Consider the following 20,140-nt stretch of genomic DNA (forward strand, 5'->3'; position numbering starts at 1 on the left):
GTAATTCTCAAAAGCAGGTATCATGCTGACTTGAATTCTAATTAGCCTCCAAGCAAGACTGGCTAATGCATTCTGTGTCAAGACACATTAATCAACATTTTGGGGCATGTTTTTAGCACCCAGGCTAATCAGCACATATTTTTCAAACACTGTTGTTCTATTTTAGGGGACAATGAAAATCAGATCTGCTCAGGAACAAAAAATATCACAGAAACATGACTTGGTCTAGAGAGTGTTTTTAGACAGGTTAAGAAAATGATATATTTTACTTCTTAATTGACACTAGCTTATAAAAATAAAACAAATAGTAATAAATGAAAAACCAGATATTTTTCTGCAAGCAAGAACTAATCAGTTAGGACTTTCTGGCTACCATTTTGCCTAACAGATGGAATGATGCTCTGGAAGACTATCTGGAAACATCTGGCAAGCCATTTCTGTGAAAATGAAACTGCCTCTTTCTTTCTTCTTTCCTTCCTCTCTTCATTGGACTAACATCTCCTGCTTAGTATTTGTTGGTTCTTCTCACTTTTATGAATGGTGTCCCAGTGACCACTCATCAGGAAGAGTGGGACTGTCTGAAATATTCCCCTGATGTGTTTAGAAAGTCAGTTAAGATTCTATTATGGAATCATAAGACTTCATGAAATCTTCAGCAGTCATTAGATTTCAGAAAAGCCTCGTTCCTAGAAGTTTCCCGGCTTTGCTTTGTGTTTTTATAATACAGAAGGGCAGTTGTCGCTGCTTTCATGGTTGGTAGACAGGACTGTTGTGGTTAATGTGGCTCCGTAGTCTGTTTGCTCTTTAGCTTTTATCCAGAAGATTTCCCATATAAGTTGCTGTTACAGTGAGATATTTGGGTTGGTTGCTTTTGGCGGGTGGATAGGTACTAGCAGATGAGTTGAGAAAACTGACTTCAACCCAAAACATCTCTTATTCAAAATTAAACTGGAGACATTTTGCTCAATGTTAGTTAAATTGAGTGTCCTATGAAATAAAACTGAATTTTGACAAATAAGACCAGAAAAAATGTAAGAAAGATAACATTGGTATGTAAAGGTTTTTTCCCCCTAAAATCTCTTTAATGTCTGGCTTAAAAGACTGCAGCTGGATTCTCATCTACTCTTCTACATCCCATTTATCAGTTTGTTGTTCAGGGTGAAGAATTTTACACATCTCATTTAGGTAATTGGACAAGGAAAGGTTATTTTAACAACTTAATCAGATCGAGTTGCTGGTGTTCTTTGATGTAACTTCCAAGCTCCATGAGTGGCTGTGTCTTAAACATTAGACTCCATACAGACTCTGAAGCCACATCATGAGTCATTCATGCTCAGATGCTGAAGGGCAAGAGCAAGCAATGTCTTTGCATATTGTGAAGCCATCCAACTTTTGAGTCCTCTTCCACAGTCTGAGAGAACCAGGGTTTCCCAAAACACTTTCAGAACCCCTAGGATAAGGTCAGGAGATAAGTAAGCTTAAAAAGCTTAAGAAGGTGGTGACACACGCCTTTAATCCCAGCTCTCAGGAGGCAGAGGTAGGTGGATCTCTAAGTTTAAGCACAGCCTGGTTTACAAAGTGAGTCCAGGACAGATGGGACTATACTGTGATACCCTATCTCGAAAGACAGGAAGGAAGAAAGGAAGGGAAGGAGGGAGAGAAGGAGAGAGGAAGGAAAAAAAGAAAAGAAATAAAGAGAAGGATCTTCATGTCCTGTCTATATCAGCAGTAGTTTCTGAAGTCTGAGAGAGAAGAGACCAATAAGTATCCCCACCCCATCCCACCACGAGATGGGGAAGATGGAGCCACGGCCCTAAAGGGACCGAGCACTCTCAGAAGAAGTAGACACAAACCTGCGATCCTATAGCTAGATATGCCGGGTTTTGCTTTGAATACATTGGAATATGAAGTGTGTCAAGTTGTACATATGTGACTGCTACTTTCTTGGAGTGATCATGAGCAACTAATCACACTAAAAGCCTTTCAAAGCATACAAGAGTAACAGTACTAAAATAACCGAGACAATCAAATCTGCTCTGATTTTATCTCTTAAAATTAAATAATTCTACCCTGAACCGTCTATTAAAGGAAATTTAATGTGTCTTTAAAAGGAAGAAAAAAATTCCTTTATCTAGCTGCTGAGATAACAGAGCCTTATTTATTTGTGAATAATGCAACTGCATGCTTGATTTTTTTATAAACTAAACACTAACTCAAATAAGGAATGTGTTTCTGAGATTTCGGTCCTTTCTTTTTTTATTAGTATGCTTTAATGAAGCTTACACTTGATGGGCTAAAGATATCATTTTATTTTTGCTTAAAAATGTATAAAGAGTTCAAGTTGACAAGCAAATATTCAACCTCTACATTACTATTTCAGGGTATCTGTATTGGCCAATGACTTTAATGTTCATTCCAGAATTGCTCTTGAAAGTGGGAAGAAGATACCTATTCGTGCTAAATATTACTTTATTAGAAGAAATATTTTATTTATAAATAAATATGTCCCTTATAGTATTTTGTTTATAAAATAACAAATCAAATTATTTTGCTAAAGGTGGAATTACTCACAAATGATTTCTCTGTGTTGAGTTCAGATTTTTATTTTGAAATATTAAGAGGTATGGCATATTTACCAGGTTTTTCCTTCCTGGAGGTGGTAGACTGTGGTGCCAAGTAGAACGAGAACCATAGGAAATAACCTTACCATTCACCTCAGTTCCAAGGCCCAAGCCCCCACCTTTCTACCCTCTGAGTGCCTACGTCAGAGTAGATCGTTGAGTAGTGTGTCGCCCAAAATGTTTTATGGTGACTACATCCTTCTGTTCTCAATACCCAACATCTAACTTTTATATGGCACGTTTGAAAATTTCATTTGTTTGAAACATAGATGCAGACATTTTAACACACCTTGAGGAGCACCCCCCCCCCCCGCCCCCATGCTTTCCTGCTTAATTCCAAGGACCAGGAAACAGGTTCAGCAACAGCTGACTTAGAGGGAAATCAACTGAACTGATAATTTTTCCAGAAATAGTCCGAGCATGAATAAAACAGGAAATATGAAAACAGGACCCTTGTGGGATATGCTTTAAATTTTGGTTATGTATTTTATATTTTAAATGGTTAGACTCTTAATGTTTTGTTTCCCTTGACTAATTAAAAAAGAAAATAAAACGTTATGAATATCAAGACAATGTAAACACTGGTTCAGGTATTCTTTTTGCCACCAAATATGTAGTTTCTTTTCTAACACCAGGTCTCCAATTTTCTGATTCAGACACTCACTGAATTTGGCCTGAAGTTCAGTCCTGTCTGACGCTGCCCTGGTTAGCCTCAGATGTAACAGGTTTCAGGACCAACCCTGAAAGATTAACTTCATTTCAGTTGCATGTAGCAAATTCCCAGGCTACTTGGATTATCTGCACTTTTTCTGATGTGGCTATGGATTTAGACCTTTTGGGGAATACCCATTTTAAGAAATGGCTCAAATGAGTCACAGTTCAGGAAGACGCAGGGCTGTGCTTTCCGTTATAGTTTATAACAAAGGCTGAAAAAGAACGGCCCACTGAATGTCTAGAGGAATGCTGGCCACAACAGCCCCTGTCCTGTAGGTCTGAGTGCTCCACCCTCCTGGCACATAACTGTCTGCTGACTTGGAAAGTCTACACTGGCCCTGTCATTTAGGGGTTTCTATGGGGATTCCATTGGATGATTGATGAAATCACCACCCTCTGTGATTGAACTCAAACTCCAGCCGTTCTCCCCTTCCCATAGGTTAAGACACATAACGGAAAATTCCAGCCTTCTAGCCATCAGATTGGTTCCTTACACTTTGACACTATCTAGGGGGCTCACTTAGCGTCTCCTGCTTGTATCAATTCATGTGTAGTTGGAAGGGACTAGTTACAAGCAGCAAAAGATGTCATTCACCATTCCTGTAGCCCAGAGGAATCTGAGGCTTAGAAGATCTATGCCAAGACCTGGGTACCATTTATTATAACACGGATGAATTTCCTCCAGGTAGTAGAGATGATGTTTGAGAGATATGGCAAGAAAAGGGACTTTTCCTTTCATGCTAAACATTATTAAATCTTTTCCCTGGCCATATTCATTGTATCAGTTATGTATTGTTGCCTACCACTTTACCCTAGAAAGCAATTGCTGGAAACTGTTGGCTGATAGTCTCTGAAAGAGAGGAATTCAAGCAGAGCATGGCAGGTGCCTCTGCCTCTGAGTCGCTGAACAGACTGCAGTGAGGCAGGCATCCAGGACTGTGATCTCCTTAGAATAATTTAGAAATTATTATAAAGACATTTGTCCAACAGCCTTGTCACTTTCTAAAGCGTCTCTGGAGCTCCGCTCAGTTTTCACTGATGATCGTCTTATAGTAAGTAGTTTGATCTCAGCCAGAACACTTGTTCACAATCAAGGAAGTAAAGTCACAGTGGGAAGAACTGAGTGTGCTGTCAGATGAATAATGCCTCGTGTGCCCATCTTTTTTAAGGGAGAACCAGGCTTCATTGGTCCTCAAGGAGAACCCGGCTTACCAGGGTTACCAGGAACAAAAGTAAGTAGACCTTTATTTCCCCTTGCTTTCCTGAGAAATTTGTGTCATCCCTGCTGAAAGAAAGGTGGGAGGACTCTGCTGTTCAGATGGCCACATATTTCTGCCTTAGAACCAAGGCAGCCTGATCCACCTGTTAACGGCATGTAGGCGGAAGTTACACGTAGGAAGCTCTAGGCACATCAGCCGGTGGGTGACTTATAGTAGTAGTTCAAGTTTGCCCTCCGGATTCCTCAGTAAGTGTGATGTCACTGGCCTCCCGGCGACATAGAAAGGTAGCAGAGAGAGAGGAGGGCTGGAGCTCACCAACCCCTGCTCTTCCTCATCCGTTTTAGGATACACTTGTAAATTAGACATTAATCCCATCCCCATGGATGTCACAGAGATTTCTAAATACTTCACTCCAAAAAGATCTACCCTGAATGATATTTGTAGAAGTATTCTATAATGAAAACCATCTCTTAGTGTTCTATTTGGCAACCTTAAAGAGGACCCTGAAAGCAAAAGCTATATGCTGCCATGCAAAAAGAATACAGAGCTACAGACAGAGTCAAGTCTGCCTTTGTCTACCCAGTAAGACATAAAAAGATAGGAATCTGATGATGGAGTTGTGCTCATGACAGACTCATGAATCAAAGGTACAAAGTGGCAGCAACTTATATTCGCTTATTTTTAAACCACGGCAGACTCTGCCTCGGTGAGTTCTGAGTCCACCAGAAATAGGCCAGGGGTAATTTCCAATAGTTAGAGAAATATGTCATGGTCTATTCAGACAGACTAGTCCTCCTTTCTGCTTTGGTCAAGTGAAATGAACTCTAATCCTAGCAAGTGGAAACTATTCATTGCCTAAGGGGACTGGGACTCCTCGTAGGATTATGCAAACTTGTTTTCAAAAGAAATCCCATTTTCACACAATGAGCTATCAGGCCCATTAAAGAAATTCTGTGTTAGCCTGAACAGATTCACACAAGAGAGACCTTTCTGAGCGGGAAAGACAGAGACAGAGAGGAAATAAATTGTCTGCTGATATGAGAGCTGTTAGATTGATTGAACGTAAAGCCTTAAAGCCAGGAGAGAGGAAAAGGTGGCCAGGTGAAGGAGCATATCCACTACCACAGGGGGAGAGGAGTTCCAGCAGGCAAAGCCCTTGGGAACTGCTTCTAGAAGGTTTTTCTAGACAGGGGAAGGTAGAAGAGACCCATCTGGTAGAGCTAGTCATCCCTAAATATTCCATAGTTTCAGAGAGAGAGAGAGAGAGAGAGAGAGAGAGAGAGAGAGCGCCATACATAGAGCCACAAAGCAGTAATTGCTGTTGTGAAGGCCTCAGCATGACTCTGAAGGACAAATGCTTTACTCTGTACCTCTAGGAGAGGGGAGGGCTGTGATGCACCTGTGTGGCGTTTCTACAAACAACTATGTGCCTAGAAAGTCATGTTTTAGCAATACTCTATACTTAATTGTTAGTTGGGTTGCCTATCTCAAAAACAGTTGTGTCCTAAGGGGAGATTTCCAATTTGAAAATCTATTTTGAGCCAACAATGGCTCTTACCATTTTTATGGATGGTCTGGGTTTGTACCCCTATCAACAGATCTGAAAAATAAACAAAATGGTGTGTCTTCCTCGGAGGGCAGTGAAGACATATCCTAAGGACGAGAGACTAAAGGCATCTAGATATCTGTAGTGGGGATGGTGTGTCCGGAGAGCCTGTCCCAATGCCTTTGTCAGAGCTACGTCTGCCTAGAAAAATTCGATTTCAGTCAGACTACCAAAAAAAAACCAAAAAACAGGATATCAGAGCATAAAGCATGGGACTTCACTACTGTGCTATACATTTTGCTGGAATTCCTTAATATTTGCTACATAATGTGAATAAATGTCCATTCAATAATCATAATCATAATAATGAAAAGAGGAAGAAGTAGTAGTAGTAGAAGGGGCCATACTGATACCCTTTAAAAGTCTTTACATTTATATACATAGCTACCTAATGGACATTTACTAAACTCTTTCTGTATTTATAAAATGGGGATTATAGGGCAAAATTACATATTTATGTATTACTCAGGGTATTCTAAAGACACAGAACCAACATCAATGAACAAATGGGTGGGTGGGTCAGTGGTTAGGTAGGTAAATATGTATGTATATACATGTATGCATATATACGTACATGTATATACATGGCTAAGAAAGGGGTTTATTAGGAGATTTGGCTCATGTGATTACAGAGGCAAAGATGTCCCACAGAAGCCAGCTATCTGCAAGTAGAAGGATGCTAGTAACATGGCTCTGTCCAGGTCTGAAGGTTTCAGAATCGTGGAAGCTGGTCTGCAACTCCTGGGCAGAGTTAAAGGTCTTAGATGCAGTGCCTGGCACTAGTCTTGACATCAAGGCAGAAACTGTGGTATCATGAGCAGGTGCTCCAGAGGGACAGAGACAGCTTGCCTGTCCTCTGCCTTTTGTTCTAACCATCCCCAAGCCAAGTTGGCAACAACCACATATTTTAAGGGTAAACCTTCCGTTCTCAGTCCACTGACCAATGTGCAATCTCCTCTGACAACACCCTGATGAGAACAATCAGAATGCTTCAGCAGCTCCATAGATGTTCCTTAACCCAGCCAAGATGGCACCAACAATTAACAATCTCAGGTTGTTTTGTGTATGAAATGGGATCATTCATGTTCAGACATTAACACAGGGCCAGCATGTAAATGAGTAATGGTGCTCTGCTTACCTCGGTTTTATAGAACTCCCATATTCCTCTCCAGGGAACAGCCGTGGGGAGGCTGCTATTTATCTGTTTGGTAATTTATTACAGGGTGAACGTGGAGAGGCAGGGCCTCCTGGGAGAGGTGAACGAGGGGATCCTGGAGCCCCAGGCCCAAAGGTCAGTTATTGTTACATTGGAAGAGAGCATTCTTTAGTTAGGGAGTGCATGCCTCTTGCTGTGGAATATGCAACTAACTCTTCAACAGATACTAAAATGACCCAAATCACAAACACTTCATTGAACTGTACACTGATGGGTAGCGATTTTTACAGTCTGACTTTCCTTGTTTATTTTCTCTGTGCAGCCCAGTGAAGTAATTTAATAACATATCTGAATGTAAAGGGAGAGGTGCTGTCATGTTACACATTATTGCTAAATGTGTGTTACAGCTGGCTGAGAAAAACCTCATTGCCGAGTGCCCTGTTCGTTTCCATGGTAACTTGATGGAGTGTAATACCTTGAAAATATTAGAACTAAGGATTTATTTGCCTGTGCAACCTCTATTTACCTAAACATTATGCAAACTAACGTGGTCATACTCTATTCTACTAACCCGCCCCTCTTGGAGACGGGGGTGATGTAATCTCTGATGAAAAAGAGATCTGAGCACAGAAGCACTGTGGAGACTCATAAGAGCCACTTACAGAGCTCTCTCCAGCCACTGATGGAAAACAGTCCTCAGAGTCATAATGGAATAGAGATTGGTGGAGACCGGAGAGTGAGCTCCCGCTGCCATGTGTATCCTCTGTGTTCTAGTAACCGACACTGTATCTATCGCACTGGGTGGGGCGGTGAAGATACAGTGTGTCCGTGATCCTCTTTAGCCTGAGCCTCTGTTCTGATCTTCCCTGTCGTTCTTTTTCTCATCTGCATACTCTCTCACAATAGGGGAAACAAGGTGAATCAGGAGCTAGAGGCCCAAAGGGGTCAAAGGTCAGTAACCAATAACCATTTTGATGTGACTTCAGGCCGTCAAGATATGTGTCCTTTGCTTTTTCCACAAAGAGTCCTGCTGTAGATGAAACCTTTCCTTCAGGGCTTACATTCGGTTTGTCCCTGTGATGATATCACAAGACACTGGCTTAGTTTTCCTTGTTTTTGTCTGCTCTTACCCGTCAGATTATTCCTTTTATAACAGTGTGTGTGTGTGTGTGTGTGGTGTTATGGTGTATGCATGTGGGTATGTGTGCATACATTCGTGTGTGTGTGTGTGTGTGTGTGTGTGTATGCATGTGTGTGTTTCAGAACACACGTGGAGGTCAGAGGATAATTTGTGGGAGTTGATTCTTTCTGTCCACCATTTGGGATCTAGAGATGGAACTCAGTTGTCAGGCTTGGTGGCAGGTCCCTCTACCTGCTGAGTCATTTGCCAGCCACCCTCAGACTATTCTTTCAGAGATGGTGTGTGTCCTGTTTCTTGAAATTAGCTTCTTTGGGAAAAGAGACAGGAAATGAAAAGTAAGAGCATACAATGCATAAACTATCTTTATTGACAAATGTTCATGTCATACTTTGGTTTGTTACATAACTCCATTCCGAGAGTTAGAACATCACCCTAGGACTAGAACGTGGCTCAGTGAGTAGAACTGACGGTTTGAGTTTGGATCCCCAGAACCCACAAAATAACTGAAACGTCTGTAATCCCTGCACCCCTGCGAGAAGATAGGAGGAAGGGTGAGAGACTCCCCACAGCTAGCCTGGCTTACCCAGTGGAAACTACCGAAGAGACCCTGAAACAGCGTGTATTCTGTCACTTACAATGTCATAAGCTAATACCATGGAAAAGTACAAAACGGACTAGAGATCAGAGGCTATTAATTCCCTCTCCGTGGTGAAGTTGATTATCATGGCCCGTGTTACTAGTATAACCTGCCTGGAAAACATTACAGCCCCCCTTTGCCTTTGTCTTCATTGGTCCTTATCCGTTTATGTAAATTTGTAGGAAGACAGAAAGATGCTTTGAGTTCTGTATAGAGGGGGCTCTAATTTTAAAGAACCTTTTAATATACACGAATTTAAGTATTTTCTACTACTTGCAATTTAGACTTCTGATCATTTGGAGAGTATAGTCTATTCTTGGTGTCTCTGTAGGTGGGGTTATGACACCATAAATAAAACTCCAGAGATGATTTCGTATTGCTTTGAAATAGAAATGGGGAGGAGGCAGAAAGGGCAGGTCAGAGAGGAGAAGGAGAAGGGGAGAGATGAGATAAAGGAAGTCTGGCCAGCCTGGTGTAGCTGGCTGCTGTCAACTTCAGTAGAGTGTTAAAAATAGCTACAGGTAGCTAATTGTCATCAGAGGGACATCTAGCCTCTGACTGTACGTTCCCATTCTCCCTAGCATGAACTCTCCATTCCTTCCTGTGCCAGTTTTCTCTATTTCTCTTCTGTGAGGACAGACGCCACAGTGGCTTGGCCCTTTTCCCTTTATTCAAGTCCCTTCAGAGGAAAACAATCCCGCTCAGTCTGAAGATAAAAGTTACTTTGGGTACCATAGAAATCACTCACTTTGCTTTTGCCAATGCTAGCCAGAGAGTACTGTCTGATTTTTCCAAGATCCCCTGTTTCTGAGGAGGACAGTTAACTACCCATCGATGGCATCCTTAGGAGGCCTTTATAATGGTGATGGTGGTTGCTTCATGTGTTTGCAGTTCAGGTTTAAAGTGCTGCTGTATGGTACAAGTAACTCGTTAAATGTGACAGATTTCTACATCGGCGGCCCTGCTGCTAATTTGTTATTTTCTTTTTTCATGGGCAAAGGGTGATCATGGAGACAAAGGAGACTCTGGAGCTCTGGGACCACGGGTGAGCATTCCTCTCATCTAAACTCAGATTTGAGGTCATGTTGGTGTGACTGTGAGAGGCATCTGAATGGACAGTATACAATCAAAGCCATTAGTGGTAGACTGGGATTATTCCCACTGTTAGCCTCCTCCTTGCTCTTTATTTTGTTATCCAAGATCAGGTCATGTAGAGATTCTTACCATATAATAAACTTTATTCTGGAAAAAAAAAGTAGTATGAAGCCCATAGCTGTTAAGATAACAGTCCATATGTTTATACACTTTAGAAAAGTCAAAAAACTAGAACACAGGTCATAGAAATTGTGCAACAGATATAATGAGTAAGATAAAAGTCTAGACTATGTAATCTTGATTGGGGGATGTGTATTTGTGGGTGTATAATATTCTTGTCTTCCATTTCCTCTAGTTTTGGATAAGTTGGGGCATATGGGATAAGATTCTTATTGGGGACGCCGAGTATTTCCTACAGAATATTGTTCATCATTGCTCTCTCTTCTTAGGGAATGAGGAAGCAACCTATGATACACAGATGAGCAGAAAGAGGTTAGGGGTTGCCTTAATAAATACAAAGGAAGTCAATAGTATTTTGCAAGACACAAAGATTAACGTGTGTGTTTGGAGCCAGCTTCACATCTACGATAGACAGAAAGTTAGAAGTGGCCATCTCCTTTACAATATGGAAAACATTTAAACATAATTATTACTCTGAAATGCACTTGCGTCATAGTAAGGAAATAACAGTCAGGGAGGACTCGAGCAACTCTACCTGGGCCGCCATCTTGTAGACTAGTCATCTAACACTCATGACTTTGCCTTGGTCTGTGTTTTGTCACAGGGTCCACCTGGGCAAAAGGGAGATCCAGGAGCTACTGAGATCATAGACTACAATGGCAACCTCCACGAGGCCTTACAGGCAAGTGACCATTCTCTGCCCTAGGACACATGGAGAATGACACACACAGATATGTGTATTGGTCTTCTGTGGCTGTGATAAAATACCAGGAGCAAAAGCAACTTAGGGAAGAAAGAGTTTATTTTAGCTTATGGTTTCAAAATGCTGGAGTTCACAATGGCATCAAGGCATGCCATCAGGAGCAGGAAGCTGAGCGCTCACATCTGCAAACATGAAGTAGAGAGCTAACTGGATGTGGAGTGAGGTGATGAATTCTCAAAGCCTGCCCCAGTGATGGCCTTCCTCCAGCAAGGCTGCAGCACCTCCCCACACAGAATCACCAGCTGGAGACTAAGTGTGCAAATGCCCGAGCCTGGGGGACATTCTGATTCACACCACCACAATGGGTCCCTGTCACTCAGTGGGATGAGTTCTCTTCACCACTCACATGAAGCACATTTTTTCGCTTCTCTTCTGAGCCCTCCTGTCTCCTGCCCCAGGAAGCTTTAATTTATAGCATTTAAAATTCCTGATTTTTTGTTTCCCTTATACTTTCCTAAACCTTATCAAGTATAAACATGGTGTTAGTTTAGGCAAATTTTTGCTTCCTTGCTCTAATAGGGAATTTTACAAAGCTGAGCAGGAACTGCTTGAGTTCTGACTTCAATTGTCGTCTTTAACTAGAGACGTGACCTGGCCAGGTCTTTCACTTCTGTGTGCCTCTATCTCTCCATATTTGAAATGAAGATGCTAGCAGTATCTACCTCTTTGGGTTGTTGATAGCAAATGGCTAAGTATATGACATACACTTTGCACAGACAGTCCTTGGTGCATACTGACCTATGTGTTTTTGTTTCAGTTTGTTTCTTTTCAGTGAAAAGTAGTTCACGAAATAGTGCACGTGGTTTGCTCTACCACCCTTGCTTCTTAGTCATCTTTTCCACATTTACACATGCGCATTATAGTATCTATCGTCACCCAGTGGTGACCTGCAGGGAAAGTCCGTAATAACCGTCACCCTGGACTTTCCTGTGACATTTATACCAAATCACCTTCCTTCCGAAAATCTTCGTGCTTCATCTGGCCTTCCGCTTTCGTCTCCTCCATTCTTTCCCTCTAGTGAAGCCCTTCTATTTTGGTATTCCACATCTTCCATCCATCCTAACTTCTTTGCTAGCCTAAAGTCTCTGACCTTTCCTGAGGCAGAAGAGTTGCCCTCTCTGGGTTGTAGCAAGTGGTTCCCTGACAGTTCGGCCATTTCTGGGGTCTAGCCTGTGTACAGCTCCACCTGTTTGGAAGAGCCCTTCCACGGCCACGTGTGTTTCTTACTGACTTCCACAAATACCCCGAGTTCTCCTGGGTACTTTTCCCACCTGCTAGAGGACTCACCTGATCAACTAACTGCTAGCGATTGATGATCCCATGTTCCTTCCTTTCGCTCGAGACAGAAGGTTTAGAAGCTTCTTACAACTGTTCTTAGTCCTTCTTACAGTCTCACACCAGGAGCTCTCTCAAAACACATCTCAGCACTACTCATTCTGTCCATTCCCAAATATTGGTCCACAGCCTGTTTATTTCTTGTCTAACCCTGTCCCAGTCCCATGGCCAATCCCGCCTCCCTGGTGTCACCTGGACCTTCTAACGTAACCAGTATTTGTCTCTAAGGCTGATTTTTCATAAGCTGTCATTACTTTGATTGTTCTAATTTGCTCAAATCTCTTCGTGAGTCCTTGTCTACTCGATCAAGACCAAATTCCTCCAGCTGACATCAGTTAAGTCTCTACAGTACTATCTTTTCTGCCAAGATATTTTTTCATTTCCTATGACATAGTCATTTTTATCATATCCCTACAAATCTCTTTTGCCTAGGCTCATCCCATTATTTTTCCTTTCTTTTGTTCATGGAATCTGATCCATAAATTCACTGCTCTCACCAGCTGAGTTCTTCCTCAAAGTCCATACATGAGAAGTCAGGGGCCAATACTGTAACATATGATTACTCTCTAATCACATAATTGGTTTTAGTTTTTCCATGACCATATTGTAAGTTTCTTAGTAACAGAAAATATGCCTTATGTTTACATTGCCTGGGCCTGTAAATGTGCAATGAACAGTTAGTATTTAGTGGTTGGATGAATGACTGTACTTTTTATGTACAAACCATTTCTTTGCTTAAAAACAAACCAGATACTTAAAGTCTCTCTATTTTATACCTATTCTAATATTTCTGTCCTCATGATTTCACCACTGTGGTCTAATTTTCGTAGACCTATACTTTTATGTGGTCTTCACTACCACTACTAGCCTTTTTTATTTCTATGTTTCCTATTTGGACAAATGTGGATTGGATAGTATATTCAGCCAACTGCCTGATTTAGCATTCCTCATTACAAGCGGCTTAAACATAAACAGTAACCTTGGGGTTATGGTCAAATTCTTGAGCCAATTTTCTAAATGTTTCCCTTTCCCCCTACAAGTTGATAATTATATATGGAGGGTCAGAGACAAGGAACAGGCAGGTTTTTTTGGACCTACAATGTTTTCAAAATTCTTGCACAGTAAAACAGGGACAGCTCTTAAACTTTATTGGCAATGTTATACATTTCCCTTAAACTACTTCCAGTTGCCCTATGGGCCTTGTCTCTGCCTGTAAACAGTGTTCCAGTTACTTTCTGTGTTGTGTAGACTACCTGACCAAAAAAAAACCAACTTAGAGGGGCCTTTTAGTGGGATAGTGTCCATCACGGTAGAACAGACATGTGAAAGGCAGTGAAGGTCTGGAAGCAAAATAGGGGGATGGCTGTTTACACTGTGTCCATACACAGGAAACAGAGAGAGAGCAGGGATGGGATGGGCTATAAACCCTCAAAGCCCACCTCTAATCACGTACTTCCTCCAGAAAGGCTCCACCTCCTAAAGGTTCTATGACCTTCCCAAACAGTGCCACCAGCTGGGGACCAAGCATTCAAATGCACAGGGGACATTTCTCATCCAAACTATCACAAGGGGTGCCCACTCTCTACTCTTCCAAGAAATGCTCCCATATTACTGGCATTTTCTGCAAAGTTTTTAAGTGTTTTTAAAACATTTTTTGCATGAACAAGCATATGGGCTATGCTTATACTGAAGTGGACATTTCTGTTTCCTTCTCCCCTCTACCAGTGAGGAGCACGGTCATTTTAGGGAAATCACTATCTATGCTTCACTGACCTTGTCTACAAAATGGAGTAGATGTTTTTGTTTGAGCTCATAAAATACAGTGTTATCCTTAGGGTTGTTTTTAGGCACTCATGAACACTTTACTGGAGTTCCTGAAAGTAATGTACTTTTTGGAAAATAAATCTGGTAGCTGTTCCTTGAAATGAAAGGATACACACTTCCAGTTTCTTTTTTTTCCATCTCAAGTTCTATATGACTGTAAACAGTATCCAGTTAATATCCATCATAGTCAATGATTTTATACTGTCTCCAAACCTAATGATATATTCCCATTGGGTCAACCGTATGGTGTGTTTATAAAGAGCTTAAAGTCATTTTTCAGTTGAAGGCATTTGTTCATCCTCCTGCTGACATCGTACTCTGGTGGATTAAATGTCCTTAACAAGATCAATCAATTAAGTCAGAAAAGCATTAGAGGAAGAATAGCTGGTATTTCTTCTCCTCAATCTCTAACCAGTGATGGATGATGCTTATTTCATTATTGTATCCTTTAAAAAACATTGTATCTAACACTCTAGAGTGACTACATGGATATGAACATATTACAGTTGCAATATCACATTAGAACTATGTTGTTCTATAAAATAGTTCAGATTATGAAAAAATATCAAAAGTAGTTTGTAACCTCTCTATCCAATATCCAGTATGGGAGATAAAATAGTTGAAGTACTATGCATATTATGTACCTAAGATATTTGGTTATGGTATTTACAATTTTCATCCATTCATTTATAGTTAAATGAGCAACAAAATTTAAAATCATATAACCAAACTGCTGATTATATCCTTTTGACTAGAGCTGAAGTTATGGAGCAAAATAAAAACCTAACACAGCTCATTATTTTTCTTTTTGATAACAAACAACATAAAAAGGAATTTATCTCAACTCCTCTGATCCATCTTTTCTCCCTGTCCAGCATTCTTCCGGACCTCCCAGTCTTGACTTCCCCACAGTGAAATGATCCCAAATAACCACACAGAGAATTAATATTAATTATAAATGCTTGGCCAATAGCTTGTTACTAACTAGTTCTTACAACTTTGACCCATATTTCTATCTATATTCTACCACATGGCTCGGTACCTAATCTCAGTACGGCATACTTATCTCCTCCTTCCTCTGTGTCTTGCTTGAGACTCCTGAGACTCTGCCCTTCGTCTTTCCAGCATCCTCCTAGCCTGGCTCTCCCACCCAATCTCTTCCTGCTCAGCTATAGGCCAGTCAGCTCTTTATTAATCAATGAGAGTCATACATATTTAACAGTATACAAAGATTGTTCCACAGCAGGGGTGTATTCCTGGGGAATACTAATTTTTTCTCTCTTGGAAGTTATTAATTGCTTGCCTCATCTAGGAGGGGAGGGTGCTGGGATATTTCTCCCTTCTACATTGGGATGTCAACTATTGGAATTGCTCAGGTCTTGTTGTGGCAGCCATGCTGTTGACATTTTACAGATGTAGCTTCCCTGTCATAACTAGAAGAAACAGTTTCACAGAAGACTTCCTCTGGCTCTTAGAATCTTTCTGTTCCCTCTTCCCAGATGTTTGCTAAGTCTTGAGGTGAAAGAGTTGTGCATGTATCAGTTGGGACAGGGCCCCCATCATGGTTAGTTGCTCTCTGCAATTTGATGAGTTATGGCTTTCTGTTATGGTCTCCTCCTTCAGTAAAAAGGAGCATAAGCACCCATCATTATGAAAAGTGAAGAATAATAACCTATAACTTGAGTAGGATTTTCACACAAACATCTCAAAATGAATCATAAAGCACAAGATTGACATTTGCTGTTAGCTCCCACCTCCCATCCTATATCATGTCTCACTGGAATTTCATGTCGTTCCCCATCACTTCCAAACATTCTGGTTTTCAAACTGTTACTGGCCTTCATGAGGGAGCCCTGCTGGGATGATCTAGCTTCAGTGTTGAAGAGCCAACATTGTAGGATGACTCTGGGAACTGCACGTGGCTGCTTCCAGGTGGAGGTCAAGGTGGTGTGCTGGTGAACTTAGCTGGCTTTGGTGACACTTGCTCCCTTCTGAGCTACAGTGGAACCTTCCCAATTTTGAGGTCTCTCAAACAGTTATTAGTACATCATTTCAACTTCTTCTGTTGGTTTAATTACCACTAATGGTATTCTTTCATTATGCAACTCATTATTTTTTTTAAAAAACTGTTTTTAGCATTAACATTTTTAAGAAAAAGGACAAACAAGAAGTGTTTATTTATGTAAGGATGTGAATTTATATATATATGACCTTGTTAGAAAATCTGAGAGAATTCAAATTGTAAAACTGCTTACCTTCATAAAATTTTGCAATTCTGCTTTCTAGTTAAAAATGCAACTCATGATTGAAGGACAATGGTGAAGAAGTTCTTTTTACTCTATAATTTCCTTGTTTTAGTAAATGACTCATTTACATCCTAGGAAGAGAACAGTTTTCTCATGGCTGTAAATCCAGTTGTTGTGTCTAGGGAAACCTCTTTAAAATAGTGTAAGCATTACCTTGTATTGTCCAGGTCTGATGGCATAAAATTCTGAGTATGTATAAGAACTTGCTCTTAGTTTATTGAGATTTTTTGCCTTTGTCTCAGAAACATCCGACTTGTTTATTGCATTATCTGAAGCTGTAATCACACTGACTGCTTTTATCATGCAATACAAACTTGGATCATTAACACATGTATACGCATAGTGTTTTCTAAAGGATGTTAGTAACTATGTCACTAAAGAATTATTGAAATATTTAAAATGAAATAGATAATGTTAAGATTAATTTTTACAACAACAACAATAATAAAAATGGCAACAAAGGTTTGAATCAGAGATTGGAATGGAGTGATGGTACACCGAGGAGTGGTATTAAAACCATACCCTCAAGTTCACGTATAATCAGACAATGCCTCTTATAACCAAAAGTCCTGAATGGTAAATTACTCCTTTCTATTGTTTCAATAATCCATGTAGAGCTCTTAGCACAAGATATAAAACTATTAGATGCACAAACGTAATCACAGAATAGGGAATCATGTTGTGGAAACCCATGCTTTGAGACAATATATTCTGTTAAAATATTTAGCATGTCAACAAACTAGATAAGTTCAATGTCAGTTTCTTTGATTATAGCACATAGCAGGGGTCAATTATAATGTAAAAAATGAACTACAGAGTAAGAGAAGAAAGATATTTCACTCTTCCCTAATCAAAATCTAGAATGGAGCTTTTTATCAATAGCAAATTTCACAATTCACAATTAGGCTGACCAACCTTTAGCATACAGGTACTTAACTATATAATTTTTTTTAAATTATGTGAGTTTTAAAAATCAGGCAAATGGAAAATTTTATGCTTTGTTTTCTTATAATTTTTAAAATAAAATTCTAAAAATCTTTCCCAACCCTTGACAAGTATGCGGTAATGAGATAGGCTAGTGTGTTTGCTGCAGCTCTCTGTGACTTAAAAGACATCTGACTTGACAAGATATACTTTAGAAGTGGATTTTTTCGGAAGTCTGTCACTTGGTTTTGACACAGAATAGGTAACTCTTGTCTCTGTCGATCCATTTCCCAACAGAGGATCACCACCTTAACTGTCACGGTAACTCCTTTTGCATGATCTCTGTGGTCTGTGGCTTTGAGTTCAGTATGGATGCATGCAGGGCAAGACTGGACTAATGTAGCAGTGGGTTTTTATCGGGCGTTTACTTTATGTTTATGTTATTAACCTTTTAAGACATTTGACCTCGTTCAATTACTATCTGTTCTATGGGAAAGTCCAGAAAAAGTTATTACTTTTTTTTTTAAAGACTTTAGCCTCCGGTTAATAAGATAGCTTTATCTTTTGTGGCTTAGAAATCAAAGCCTTGCCAGAGCATTGTGTGGCACACCTTTAAGCCCAAGACTCTCAAGGCAGAGACAGGTGGATCTCTGTAAGTTTGAAGCCAGCCTGGTCTACATAGCAAGTTCCAGGACAGCCAGGACTGCATAGAGAGACCCCATCTCGAGAGAGGAGGGGGAGGGAGAGAGGGAGGGAGGGAGAAAGGAGAGAAAGAGAAGGAAGAAAAATAAAAGGAAAGAAGGAAGGAAGGAGAGAGAGAAGAAATCAAAGCCTGTGAAGTAGATGGCTGAGAAGGAAGGGTTACAACAGTCAGGTCATTCATCACAAGAAGATGTGTGCAGAAGAGGAGGCAGCAATTGTCAACTGTCTTACCGAATCCAAAGCTGCTTCTGTAGCATGGTGACTTGAAGAGCATACTGAGAGTTCTCTTGATTTATCATTATGTAACTGATGAAATAGTGTCCCATTGAAAATCAATATCTAGAAATATCTAATTATGATAGAAACATGCGGTGTGCTTGTTAGTTCTAAAGCCTGAAATTTTAACATGTCTACTTGGTATGTTTTACAACATGTCTTCTCTTGCTTCAGGGCCCCCCTGGACCTCCTGGACCTCAAGGACTACAAGGGCCAAAGGTTATCCTTCCTTCCTTCCTTGCTCCCCTTTACCTTCTACAGTGCAGAGATGCCATGTTGAGAGTGTATGTCTTTAGAGAAGCGAGGCCAGAAACAGTGTTTTAGAGGACTAGGAAACAGCATTGGAGTCTCAGCTAAAGGAAGAAAGGAAATGAGGAAAGAGGGCAGAGAAATGGAGGGAGACAAATTTAGGAAAGGACACTGAGAAAAGTACAGAGTATTAAACAAGGGAAGTACAAGCTTCATAGAAATTATAAATGCAAAGAGATGCTCAGCATGGCTTATGGGAAAAGGTAAATATTCAAACAAGTGAGGATTGAAGGGAGTTTACTCTTGCCCCTAAGAAAGACCCTTTTTTTTGTTTTCAATTCTTTTGTAAGGGGAGAACAAGGAGAACCTTCCTATAATGCATTCATAAGTGACTGACAGGTTCAGGAGCCATTCTCGAGACCTGTTTTACATGCCTTCTCTTTATCACACGTTCAGACTTTCTGCCGTGTGCTTTATCGAATGAAGCCTACTCCCCACAAACAGCACAATACAAAATTTCCTTGATTGTACATCAGCTTTGCTAGTGGTGGTAGCTTTACTCCCCAAACTAAAGCCCCATCATCCAACCATGTTTGAGCAATTAACACATGTCCAGGAATTCTGGCTGTTCAGAACTGAGCTACACGTGTTGAAATACGACTTTCGTCATTGGATTCTTGTAGGAGATTCAAGTGGTTTCGAAATTCATTTTTTATTTATGCTTCTTAAGTTGGTTTATTTGCTGTGCCTAGCATACATACACACATTCGTGCACACATCAGCTTTTGTACTCTCTCTGGATACTTAAAAATAAATGTCCAGTGTATAGAGATTTATTTCTCTATTAAAAGACTATAAAATAAAATATTAGTGAGGTTATTGTCTTTTTGAGTTGTATTCAGGGCATAGATCCTAATTACCAAAATATTTTTTGTGTAACATAAACATGTTCCACATATTAATGTATGATATGGAACTTAACTAGTTTTCTACATAGTCTTGTCCCTGAAAGCGTCGCACCAAACACGCAACAGTCATACACTGTGCTTGTCTCTGATGACCAGTCTTCCTGGTCCCTCTCCTCTTAACAGTTTGATGATCTGGGCTAGACGTAGAAGGAACTTTGGAGATTCTCTCCTCCTTTGTGTAGTGTCAATCCAGATGAGATTTCTTGCTTCATCTCCTTTCGTAACTAGAATTTTCTCCAAAGCTAAATAAATACATTTCCCACAAAGCTCAAAGGTTTCTGTGATTTCTCCACAGCTCTGAGGCCTAGAAAAGGCATCCATGCTTTGATCTAAAGAAATAAAAAGGGTTACCCAGCTAAAAAAGGCTCTCACTGAACTGCCATCTCTTCTTTCATAATCACTTGTTAATTCTATTGCCCAGGA

At 40.4% G+C, this 20,140-nt stretch overlaps 1 protein-coding gene across 1 annotated transcript in view; it reads left to right on the forward strand.

Moving 5' to 3' along the window:
* Positions 1–20,140, forward strand: part of Col25a1 (collagen type XXV alpha 1 chain) — a 391,109-nt gene that overhangs the window by 347,924 nt on the left and 23,045 nt on the right. Inside the window, exons 19-23 of the mRNA XM_059266229.1 lie at positions 4,505–4,567; positions 7,384–7,452; positions 10,096–10,140; positions 10,975–11,052; positions 18,675–18,719. Of these exons, the coding sequence (XP_059122212.1) occupies positions 4,505–4,567; positions 7,384–7,452; positions 10,096–10,140; positions 10,975–11,052; positions 18,675–18,719 (300 nt within the window). The remainder of the gene's footprint in view (positions 1–4,504; positions 4,568–7,383; positions 7,453–10,095; positions 10,141–10,974; positions 11,053–18,674; positions 18,720–20,140) is intronic.

Source organism: Peromyscus eremicus, chromosome 6 (assembly GCF_949786415.1).
Source record: "Peromyscus eremicus chromosome 6, PerEre_H2_v1, whole genome shotgun sequence".
NCBI lineage: Eukaryota > Metazoa > Chordata > Mammalia > Rodentia > Cricetidae > Peromyscus > Peromyscus eremicus.